This window comes from Cricetulus griseus, chromosome 4, assembly GCF_003668045.3.
Source record: "Cricetulus griseus strain 17A/GY chromosome 4, alternate assembly CriGri-PICRH-1.0, whole genome shotgun sequence".
Classification (NCBI taxonomy): Eukaryota; Metazoa; Chordata; class Mammalia; order Rodentia; family Cricetidae; genus Cricetulus; species Cricetulus griseus.
In genome coordinates this window covers 121,061,648-121,074,355 of record NC_048597.1, presented here as the reverse complement: position 1 = coordinate 121,074,355, position 12,708 = coordinate 121,061,648, and the positions used below count along the sequence as shown (strand labels likewise).

At 38.8% G+C, this 12,708-nt stretch overlaps 1 protein-coding gene across 2 annotated transcripts in view; it reads right to left on the bottom strand.

The window, feature by feature from the left end:
- Positions 1-250: 250 nt before the first annotated feature.
- The window catches only part of Pdgfd (platelet derived growth factor D), a 214,441-nt gene continuing 201,983 nt past the window's right edge, over positions 251-12,708 (bottom strand). For both annotated transcript variants that reach the window (XM_027415193.2, XM_027415194.2), the window contains exon 7: positions 251-376. In XM_027415193.2, the coding sequence (XP_027270994.1) occupies positions 251-376 (126 nt within the window). The remainder of the gene's footprint in view (positions 377-12,708) is intronic.

Below are 12,708 nucleotides of genomic sequence, written 5' to 3'. Positions count from 1 at the left end.
AGATAGACACATATCTTGGTATGAATACATATCTTCACATACTATTAATAAATGAATTCCTATATTTGTGGATATAGAAGTTGATGATATATTCTTCTTCTTGCAATGGCACTAACAAAGCGAGATATCCACCGTGTTCACTGCATTGTAGCTGAGAAGCAAATTTTGGTTGCTTAGGGTGGGACAAGGGTCCCTTACCATGTCTTAATCTCAAGGTCTTTTCATGCTTCATGGACAGATGTACAATGTCTTAGCGAGGTGGTCTTGAGCTGCAGATACAGTCACACCGCTCATGGTGATCCAATTGGATATCTACGAGAGCCATGTTCTTAGCTTTGCCCCTTCTCTTGAGATGGCCAGGCTCAAACTTTAATACCTAGAATAAGAAGCATATTTACTATTAGAAAGCCCCAGGGGGGTGTTAATTTAACCGATGCCACCGACCTATTTCCCTTTTGGTAACTAGTGTGTGTGGTGCTTTGAGAGAAAATCACCTCCATAGGGAGTGGCACTGTTAGGAGGAGTGACTTGTGGGAGTAGGTATGGCCTTGTTGAAGGAAATATGTCACTGTGGAGACGGTCTTTGAGGTATTAGCGTGCTCAAGCTATGCCCAGTATGGCACACAATTCACTCACTATTGCTTGTGGATCAAGAGGTAGAGCTCTTAGCTCCTTCTCCAGGACCATGCCTGCTTGCATGCTGCCATGAAGATAAAGGACTAAACTTCTGAAACTGTAAGCTAGCCCAGATTAAATGTTTTCCTTTAGAAGATTTGCTGTGGTCATGGTGTGTCTTCACAGCAATCAAAACTCTAAGACAGTGCGTAAGTCCAATGAATGAGATAAACTTGCTGTTGGAAAAAACACATGTACATATTTCTGAAAATAACTTTTGACCACATAACATGCAGGAATCTACGCCTCCTAGAATAATGTCCCTGCCTCACCTTCTGTAGGAAGATGTCTTCAGTACCTTGGCAGACATTATTTATAGCCCCCTAAAGACGTAAGTTGTACAAAGTACTGTGCAAATAGTTCATTTCTCTTCTGAGCAAAGCAAGTGTTGTAAACAAATATAATACTAAGCATATTAACTCCAAGGACAGGATGATAAGACTTGACCAGACTGCAATATGAATAAATGCTAAATTGAAGCAAATCCCTCCTCCCTTCATCAAGAAGGCCATTAGTGGTCACAAAATTACTTATTTTTGGCTATATAATGTTTTTTGCAATTCAAAGTACCCAGCTACAGTAAATATTTGCATATTAATACTTGTATGCCATCATTGTGTTACTATACATATAATAACTTTTTAAATAAGTTTAGAATAATTTTTCTTATTTTAAAATTATTTATTATTACTGTATGGTGTGTGTATATATATGAGTGTGTGTGTGTGTGTGTGTGTGTGTGTGTGTGTGTGTGTGTGTGTGTGTGTGAGAGACAGAGTGAGTCAGTGGAGGTCAGAAGGCAATTTTGGGGGCATAAATTCTCTCCTACTGTGGGTTTGGGAGGATTGAAGCCAGTTGCCAGGCTTGCACAACAAATATTTTATCTGCTAAGCCATCTCTCTGGTCCCTAAAATAATTTTGCAAGTCATTAATTTAAAAACTCTATGCCTTCTCTTCTGCTGCAGGCTTCAGTGAGTCAAACACTGTCCCAGGGACATACACTTGGTAACATCACAAACTCATCTTCATAGCTAGTCAGCCCATTGCTTTTCTTCTTCATACACATAGGTTCCCACCAGCTTACATGTTCTATTTGGTTCTGTCTTCATCATGAAACCAAAAAACAATGGCGCAGCATTTTGCAGTTTCCCAAAAATTTATACAGGTTTTCCCCACTATTTGCATAGTGATTTTGGCCATTGTTACATGAAGGAGAGGTATGGCTATGTATGTTTTACTGATTAGACAGGAAAGGGTTGTGAGGGCAGGGAAGATGCTCATCTAGTCTTCTGGTAATGTTGGCTCAGGACCAGGATATTATCTCCTAGCTTCTAGAATGCTGACAAAATGTCTCTGTGACATACCTACCATTTTCTTCTGCATCTGAAGCTTTGCTTGGAGCCAAGTGTGAAGTTCAGTGGGAGCTCCTTGTGCTTTGTTTGGTATACTTTAGTCCTCACTGAGGATTACATGGGGCGGGAAGAACTTACTTTAATGCCTGCATAACTTTCCATGGCATCTCTACAGTTCTACACCATGCATTGTATTCTTAACTATTTTGTTACTCTCACAGTCAGTACTGAAAGTCTTAACCAAACCCAAAGCATGTATTAAGAACAACTATGCCAAGACTCCTTAGCACGGAACATCCGAGTCTACAGTCTCCTTTTATTTGACTTTACTAAAAAGTGTTGGGTTCTCCAGCAAAGCAGAGAACAAACCACTGTTTTTATCCTCATTGCAGTGAGGTACCTGGCGTTTGATTTAAAAGAATGATTCCAAAAAGAGAAGAATAAGGGACCATGCTCCAGTCAGTTCAAATGACAATTTTATAGATCATATAATTTTTTTCATATGACTCTATTATAATTATGTATGCATAATCTGTATCACACAATTCTGCATAAATTTTTATGTTCTCTCTGTTAACAGTATTATAAAAACAAGAATGCTAACCATTACCGCCAACATTAAGTATGGACTACATACCAAACCCTGTTGTAAGTGGCTTTGGAAGTATGAAATTATTTGGACTTCATTAGATGAAATAGCTATTTTCCTAATTTAAGACATGTATTAAGAGAGGGATTAAGTTAATTGCTCAGGATCACAGAGCTCGTAAGAGGGAGTGACATGGACTTTCTGTCCAGTTGAGCACACAGAGGCTTGTATTAATTATAAACTGTTTGGCTGATGGTTCAGGCTTTTTATTGGCTAACTCTCTCTTAATTATTAACCCATTTTTATTAACCTATGTATCTCCATGTGGTCTTGGCTTACCAGAGAATGCCCAGGCATACCTTCCTGGTGGCTACATAGCGTCTCCCTGGCAACTCTCTCTCTCTCTCTGTCTGTTCCTCCTCCCAGCATTCCTAGTCTGGTAGCCCCACCTATACTTCCTGCCTGGCTACTGGTGGATTAGCATTTATGCACCAACCATTAAGAGAAACATATATTGACAGCATACAAAGGTACATCCTCTATCATGGAAGAAGCAGAAAGAAATCAGCTCCAGGTGTCGTAGGTCAGATCTTGATCCCTTGTACTTCTAAGCAGCACGTTGGCAGCAAATTAGATCCCGAAGAAACTATCTTGAAGATGATGCATGCTGTTGCTTATATGGAAATACATGGAAAATTTTCTTTCTTTCATATCTTCCTTATGCTCTAGTCTCCAATAAATAAAGGAGGCAATATGGAAGAGACCAGGGCAATTTGATACAAAAGAAGATCTTGCTCTTCAATGAAAATCTTAGTGAGACATGCACTTGGAGTATCAACCAGTCCTGCTCATGATAAATAGGAAAACTGCTATATTTGGTAAGAAGGTTTTGGACAGGACAGGGTTGAACCCCTGTAGTGTCATCAAGAATTCCTCTAGGATATTTTCCTTATGACTGTCCAGACTATCTGCATGTAAATAGGATCAGGGGTACTGGGCAGTGACATGATTGCTATGAAGCTAAGCTTCCTAAGTATGTGTTTAAAGAAGACCATGGTCAAGGGCTGGTAATCTTCAGTGGCAGGCACCTGTAACATCAGTGCTCTGTTGATTTACTTTCCATTTGAAAGCAAACAATGTGAATGTTTTGTATAAGAGCCTGGGCAGGTTTTCTAGCTGGTCTTCTGATTGTTCAGGGATTCTCCCCTCTGTGTTTTATAATAAACTACAATAGCACAGTATATATGTATTTTGCTGATAAGAAAAAAAAAAAGAACTGTCAGACACTTTCTCCAGACAAGTCAGAAAAGCACTATTTGAACAAAGTGGAAATTGCGATGCTTTAATGGCTGATCACAGCACTGATGTTCAAAGCTTCAGACCATGTAATAGTCTTAAGTCCAGGTACACAGTACTGAAAGGATGAAGAAAGCAAGGCTGATTTGATGAAGCTTGGGAAGTTAAAAGTAAAACGAAACACTTTTTATCAGAGAGAGCAAACTGGTAGGTTATGGGTTACCTGGCCACCTTTAAAGGGAAGTGACCGTTGAATTAATCACAGCAGCCAAAGGAACTTGGTAATAGGTACTATCACAGAATGCTCTCCTATTTTCCAAGCTATGATTCACAGCTGCAAGCATACACACTGAAATGAAAATGCACCGAGGTGCAGCCAGCCATGGCTCAGCATCTTTGGGTGAAAATGGAAATCTTGACTCCTTTTCATTGTCTGGAAAACCCACATGCAGCCAGGAAAATTGGCATCTATTAAATAGAGAGTGACAGACCCAGTTGATGGTTTTTATGCCACAAAATCAGAGATGCTCAGCTTTACAAATTACCAGTGTCACAGGCATACAAGATGTTTGACTACAACCCTTTGCCTTGTTGCCAATAAACCAGTGAATGAGTCATTGCTATAGGGCTATTACACTAATAAAACAATACCAGGCAGAAAAAGCTATCTGCTGACTTGAGCTCTTGTTTATTGGGAATATAAAAAAGTTGTTAAAACCCCGTAACAGTTTCCAAATTAATGGCTGGCATAGAAATACAAGTACATATTTCAGGGCAAATGTATTATATAAACCTGAATCATTAAGAGTTTATTTAAGGTTTTACCTACTTGGAAAGCAGGCAGTTTCAACATAGAGATTCAGTTCCTTAGGAAACAAACAAACTCCTGTTTTTGCTTCCATATTGACCTCTTTCACATGAAGACTTCATATGAATGTAGAGATTCACACGTTATAAGGGATGTCAATGAATTACTCTGAAACTTAAGTGTCTAAGGAAAGGTATTTGGAATAGGAATTATGTTTTCCCCCTGGATGATGACTCATCAGAGGCTGAGCTGTGTGTCTGAAGTACTGAACCTTGGCTAAGACACAGTACCCCCAAAGAAAGACAATGTCTGTTATGAACAACTTAAATGACATACAGGAAGGTTTGGAGGTAATAGAGACCTGGGTTATAGTGAGGGTTTAGAAAATGCTTATGGCTTCTGAAAAGACAATCTTGACATCTGTGGATATTTGTTTCAAATAAAAGCATGCTGTAATTACCATGGGAACCTTTGTAGAACTAAATGGTAAAATAATTATAATAGCACGTCAGAGGAACCCTGTCTACATACATAGCCTCTCTGCTGCAGGATAACATGGCAGGTGTGTTGCATGGAGTTCTGGAACACCATTGGGTGTTGTTTATGACATGGGTAGTCCTTGTTGCTAAGGCTCTTCAAGAAGGCCTGGTGTGGAAAGGGTGTCTATATGTTGCAGCATTGGAACAAAGAGTCCTTTCACTTGGCAAGTGAGGGAGTAGATGACTGGAAAGCAGTCATCACAGGGACAGTTGGGCTGTTGGCTCTCATAGTTCTGTCCACACTTGCCTTGTGTGTGTCAACAACTCCATATCCCCCATGGAAACAAGTATAAGTGTTATGATTGTCATTCTGAAAATGACTAAACTCTTTTTTCACAAGCAGCATCCCACACCATATCTTTATTGTTTTGTAGTCACAGGGCCCTGTAATAATCAATTCCTTTAAATTTCTTACATAATTTCAATAAGAGATTCTGAGTGGAGGGAAACATGCCATTGGAAGGCTTACAACCTTCTCGTTGCAGGATTCACTGGGATTGGGGGATTTCCTTGGCTAGCATTCAGCTGCTTCCTGGTTGGGCAGAGCTTGAAACTATGTCTTTCTGCTTCTTGCCCTGGTTCCCTCTCACTCAGTAGGTGATAAGGCACTAGTCACGATGACCCCAAAGGTTGAGAAAAGCCCTCTCTCTGCTCCATGGATGCTGTTTCCAGGAAACTTCTATCCAAGATTCCCCTGATGTTCATTGTGGTTGGTTACATTCATAACCTCAACCTCACTGCTTCCTTTTGCAGAGGGTAGGTAGTCTAGGCTTTTGTTCTCTTAGTTCTCATTTGCTCTGTTAAGTGTCAGTTTTAGTAACAAGTATCCAACATGTAAAATGTAACAGTACACTTCTTTAAATCTGCAGCCCCTTGAACATCTCAGTACTGTACCATGGGCCCACCCCTCCTCAGGAGATGACTGAACATCTCAGTACTGTGCTGTGGACCCACTCCTCCTTTGAGTCTATCTTCTTCCTTATTGTATCTTATAACTTCCTGTTTATTCTTCCAGAATAGATCAGGGGCATTACCTTATTCTTATGTAGCCTGTATTTCAGGGATATATGACCACTTATATCTTCTAGCCTTCACACTAGAATCAGACGCCAGTTTTTAAATATAAAATTCTGTATTAACACACAAAGATGGAAGGATGATTCTAGATGTTATAAATCAGCAATTCTCAACCTGTGGGTCACAATCCCTTTGTGGGCAAACAACCCTTTCACAAGGGTCACCTAAGACGATTGGAAAACACAGATATTTACATTATGATTCATAATAGTAGCCATATTATAGTTATGAAGTAGCAATGAAAATAGTTTTATGGTTGGAGGTCAGCACAATATGAGGAACTGTATTAAAGGGTCACAGCATTAGGAAGGCTGAGAACCACCACCATACATGTTCTAGCAACAGATATCTCCACTCTATACAACAAGCATGGTATTCACTGGCCCATGTGGCAATTTGCTTTTTTTTCTTTTTTTTTTTTATTTAGAGGATACTTTATTAATTTTTGTAATCAAACCCATGTAGATAAGATCTTACATATTTAATACAGTGTGTTACCCCTGAACAAATGGAAAAACAATTAAGTTCAACATTTCTAGACCAATATGGCTGTTAATTTCTGTACTATGCCAACTCGACACGGTAAACCGGGATACTTTTTTCCAAAGTTGACAGCACAGCTAAAGTTTCCAAAAATTCAAATTATATATATATATATATATATATATATATATATATATATATACCAATAATGGCAGAATGTTATGCACCAGTAGCAGCAACAGCTTTTCCAGGTTCTGCAGTCATTTGAACAAAATTGTAGAGACATCGAGCACACTCCATTTAAAACAACAACAACAACAAAAAGTAAAAAACAAAATCCCAGAAAACAGCACAGTTCTGTTACTCTTGTGGTTCCTGGCACCATCTTTTTTTTTAAATTAGCTTCTCAATCATCATCAGGAAGGAAACCATTCTGAGCAACATCAATAAAAACAGCTCTGATAAAGCACGGTCACTACTATGCATCATAAAGCAGGTCCACATATGCGTGAGTACATATCATGTTTGTCTTTTTGTGATTGGGTTACCTTGCTCAGAATGGTTTCTTTGAGTTCCATCCATTTTCCTGCAAATTTCAAGATTCCATTGTTTTTTTTTTTTTTCTGCTGAGTAGTACTCCATTGTGTAAATGTACCACATTTTCTGTATCCATTCTTCAGTTGAGAGGCATCTAGGCTGCTTCCAGTTTCTTGCTATTACAAATAATGTTACTATGAACATGGTTGAACAGATGTCCTTGTTATATGAATGTGCTTCTTTTGGATATATGCCTAGGAGTGGAATTGCTGGATCTTGTGGTAGACTCAGTCCCATTTTCTTGAGGAGTCACCATACAGATTTCCAAAGTGGCTGTATAAGTTGGCACTCCCACCAGCACTGGAGGAGTGTTCCTTTTTCTCCGGATCCTCTCCAGCATAAACTGTCATTAGTATTTTTTATTTTAGCCATTCTGACAAGAGTAAGATGGTATCTCAGAGTTGTTTGATTTGCATTTCCCTGATGGCTAAGGATGTTGAACACTTTCTTGTGTGTCTTTCAGCCATTTTAGATTTATCTATTGAGAATTGTCTATTTAGTTCTGTACCCCATTTTTTAATTGGATTGTTTGGTGTTTTCAAGAATAGCTTCTTGAGTTCTTTGTATATTTTGGAGATCAGCCCTCTGTCAGATGTGGGGTTGTTGAATATCTTTTCCCAGTCTGTGGGCTGTCATCATTTTGTCTTTCTGACTATGTCCTTTGCCTTACAGAAGCTTCTCAGTTTCAGGAGTTCTCATTTGTTAATTGTTGATCTCAGTGTCTGTGCTACTGGTGTTATGTTCAGGAATCGGTCTCCTGTGCCAATTAATTCAAGGGTATTTCCCACCTTATCTTCTAGTAGGTTCAGTGTGGCTGGGTTTATGTTGAGGTCTTTGATCCATTTTGACTTAAGTTTTGTTCATGATGATAGATATGGATCTATATGTAGTCTTCTACATGTTTGCATCTAGTTATGCCAGCACCATTTGTTGAAGATGTTCTCTTTGTTCCAGCGTATATGTTTGGATTGTTTGTCAAAAATCAGGTGTTCATGGTGTGTGGGTTAATATCAGGGTTTTCAACTCTATTCCATTGGTATACCTGTCTATTTTTGTGCCAATTCCAAGCTGTTACCAGGACTATAGCTCTGGGATGGTGTTGCCTCCCGAAGTTCCACTATTGTACAGGGTTGTTTTGGCTGTCCTGGGTCTTTTGTTTCTCCATATAAAGTTGAGAATTGTTCTTTCAAGGTCAGTGAAGAATTGTGTTGGGATTTTTATGGGGATTGCATTGAATCTGTACATTGCTTTTGGCAAGATTGCCATTTTTACTATGTTGATCCTTCCTATCCAAGAGCATGGGAGATCTTTCCATTTTTGAATATCTTCTTTAATTTCTTTCTTTAGAGACTCAAAATTCTTATAGTATAGGTCTTTCACTTTTTTGGTTAGTGTTATTCCAAGGTATTTTATGTTGTTTTTGGCAATTGTAAAGGGTGATGCTTTCCTGATTTCTTTCTCCACCAATGTCTCCTCCGTATATAGTAGAGCTACAGATTTTTTTGAGTTAATCTTGTATCCTGCCACTTTGCTGAAGGTGTTTTCAGCTGTAGGAGTTTCCTGGTTGAGTGTTTCGGGTCACTTATGTAGACTATCATAAAATCTGCAAATGGTGAGAGTTTGATTTCTTTCTTTCTGATTTGTATTCCCTTGATATCCTTTTGTTGTCTTATTGCTCTAGCTAGAACTTCAAAAACAATATTGAAGAGGTATGGAGAGAATGGACAGCCTTGTCCTGTTCCTGATTTTAGTGGAATTGCATTGAGTTTCTCACCATTTAATTTGATGTTGGCTGTTGGCTTGCTGTATATTGCTTTTATTATGTTGAGGTATGTTCCTGTTATCCCTGATTTCTCCAGGACCTTTATCATGAAAGGGTGTTGGATTTTGTCAAAGGCTTTTTCAGCATCTAGAGAGACGATCATTCGATTTTTTTTCCTCAGTTTGTTTATATGGTGGATTACATTGATGGATTTTCGTATGTTGAACTATCCTTGCATCCCTGGGATGAAGCCTACTTGATCTGGATGGATGATTTCTCTGATGTGTTCTTGGATTCGATTTGACAATATTTTATTGAGAATTTTTGCATCAGTGTTCATGAGGGATATTGGTCTGCAGTTCTCTTTCTTAGTTGTGTCTTTGTGTGACTTGGGTATCAGGTTATTGAAGCCTCATAAAAAGAGTTTGGTAATGACCCTTCTGCTTCTATTGTGTGGAATACTTTGAGGAGAATTGGTATTAGCTGTACTTTGAATTTCTGGTAGAATTCTGCACTGAAGCCATCTGGCCCTGGGCTTTTTTTGGTTGGGAGACTTCTAATGACTGCTTCAATTTCATTAGAGGTTATAGGTCTATTTAAGTTGCTTATCTGTTCTTGATTTAATTTTGGTAAGTGAAATCTGTCCAGAAAATTGTCCATTTCCTTTAGATTTTCAAATTTTGAGGAATATAGGTTTTCAAAGTATGACCTGATGATTCTCTGGATTTCCTCTGTGTCTGTTATTATGTCCCCCTTTTCATTCCTTATTTCATTAATTTGCATGTTCACTCTCTGCTGTTTGGTAAGTTTGGATAAAGGTTTGCCTATCTTGTTGATTTTTTCAAAGAACCAACTTTTTGTTATATTGATTCTTTGTATTGTTCTCCTAGTTTCCATTTTATTGATTTCAGCCCTCAATTTGATTATTTCCTGGCATCTGCTCCTCTGGGGTGTATTGGCTTCTTTTTTTTTTTTCTAAAGCTTTCAGTTGTGCTGTTAATTCTCTAGTGTGATTATTCTCCTGTTTCTTCATGTGGGCATTTAGTGCTATGAACTTTCCTCTTAGCACTGCTTTCAAAGTATCCCATAGGTTTGGATATATTGTGTCCGCAATCTCATTGAATTCTAGGAAATCTTTAATTTCTTTTTTTATTTCTTCTTGGACCCATGAATTGTGCAATTGGGTGTACTTAATTTCCATGACTTTGTAGGTTTTCTGTAGTTCATGTTGTTGTTGAATTCTAATTTTAAAGCATGGTGGTCTGGTAAGACACAGGGGCTTATTTCAATTTTTTTATACTTGTTGAGGTTTGCTATATTGCCAAGTATGTGGTCGATTTCAGAGAAGGTTCCTTGTGGCGCTGAGAAGAATGTAAATTGTTTTGTATTTGGGTGGAATGTTCTATAGATATCTGTTAAGTCCAATTGCTTCATAACTTCTATTAGTTGTTTTGTTTCTTTGTCAAGTTTCTGTCTGGTGTTCCTGTCCAGTGGTGAGAGTAGGGTGTTGAAATCTCCCACTATAAGTGTGTGCGGTTTTATGTGTGATTTGAGTTTTAGTAATGTTTCTTTTACAAACATGGATGCCTTTGTATTTGGGGCATAAATGTTCAGAATTGAGATTTCATCCTGATGGATTTCTCCTGTGATGAGTAGGAAATGACCTTCTTCATCTCTTTTGACTGATTTTAGTTTAAAGTCCAATTTATTGGATATTAGGATTGCTACTCCCACTTGTTTCTTGGGACCATTTGATTGGAAGATCTTTTCCCAACCTTTAATTCTTAGGCACCGTCTGTCTTTGAGGTTGAGGTGAGTTTCTTGTATGCAGCAGAAGGAAGGATTCTGTCCTCTTATCCATTCTCTAATCTGTGTCTTTTTATAGGGGAGTTAAGACCATTATTGTTGATGGATATTAATGACCATTGATTATTGTTCATTCTTGTTTGTTTTTGATTTGGTGATGGTGGTGATATTATGAGTGGGATTCTGTCCCTTTTTCCTTTTGAGTGTTGGTAAATTGGGATTATCTATTACCTATGTTTTTCTGGTTGTTGTTAACTTCTGTGGGTTGCAGTTTTCCCTCCAGTACTTTCTGTAGGGCTGGATTGATGGATATGTATTGTTTGAATCTGGTTTTGTCATGGAATATCTTGTTTTCTCCATCTATAATGATTGAAAGCTTTGCTGGGTATAGTAGTCTGGGCTGGTATCCATGGTCTCTTAGTGTATGTAGAATGTCTATCCAGGACCTTCTGGTTTTCAGAGTTTCCAAGGAAAAGTCAGGTGTGATTCTGATAGGTTTGCCTTCATAGGTTACTTGACCTTTTTCCTTTGCTGCTCTTAATATTTTCTCTTTGTTGTGTAATTTTGGTGTTTTGATTATTATGTGGCGTGGTGACCTTTTTTTTGTTGTTGTTCAGTCTATTTGGTATTCTGTAGGCTTCTTGTATTTTCATTGGTATGTCTTTCTTTAGGGTGGGAAAGTTTTCTTCTATGATTTTGTTGATATGTTTTCTGTACCTTTGAGTTGGATTTCTTCACCTACTTCTATACCTATTATTCTTAGGTTTGGTCTTTTCCCGGTATCCCATATTTCCTGGATATTTTGTGATAGGGATTTGTTGGACTTAAGATTTTCTTTGGTTGATGAATCTATTTCCGCTAGTGTGTCTTTAACTCCTGAGATTCTCTCTTCCATCTCTTGTATTCTGTTGGTTATGCTTACATCTGTAGTTCCTGATCGTTTACCCAGCTTTTCTATTTCCAGAATTCCCTCAGATTGTGCTTTCTTCATTGTCTCTATTTCAGTTTTTAGGTCTTGAACTGTTTCCTTGAGAGATTTGTTGATTATCTTGTATTTTTTGGTTAGTTTTTTCTTCCATTTCTTTAAGGGATTTTCACATGTCCTCTTTTAGTTCCTCTTTGAGGTCCTCTATCATTTTCCTGAAGATGTTTTTAAGGTCATTTTCTTCTGGTTCATCTGCATTGTGATGTTTAGGTCTTACTGGTGTATGGTTCCTAGTGTCCCGTGGTGTCATATTGGGTTTTCTGTTGTTGTGCTTTTACCTTATCCTCTTCTCATGCTTTCTTCTGGTGGCTGTAGCAAGAGTTTCTTGTTCTCCTGGTGGGTGCAAAGTTCTCTTCTGGTAGATGCAAACAGATCCAATACTCTGATGTCGGTCCTCTTCTTGTGGATGGAGATGTCACTGTTCCCCGGGTGTCGGCAGTGTTCGGGCTTGCTGGGTTCTGCCGGGCCAGCAGTTGGAGGCAGAACTGTCACTGGGCCTTGGTATGTCAGATCCACAGGCGAACACCATCCGGCACACAGTTCCCTTGTGTCAGATGACTCTGAGCAGCGAATACGAACAGGAGCCGGAAACAGCTCCTGGCCTATCTGGGCCGGTGAATGGAGGGCGGGCTGCCTCTGGGTGTTAGGTGTTCAGAACCTGCCGCTGTGGAACTTGGTCCTGCAGGCAAGTTGCTTGTGTCAGGTGACTCTGAGCAGCTACGACAAACTGGCCCATGTG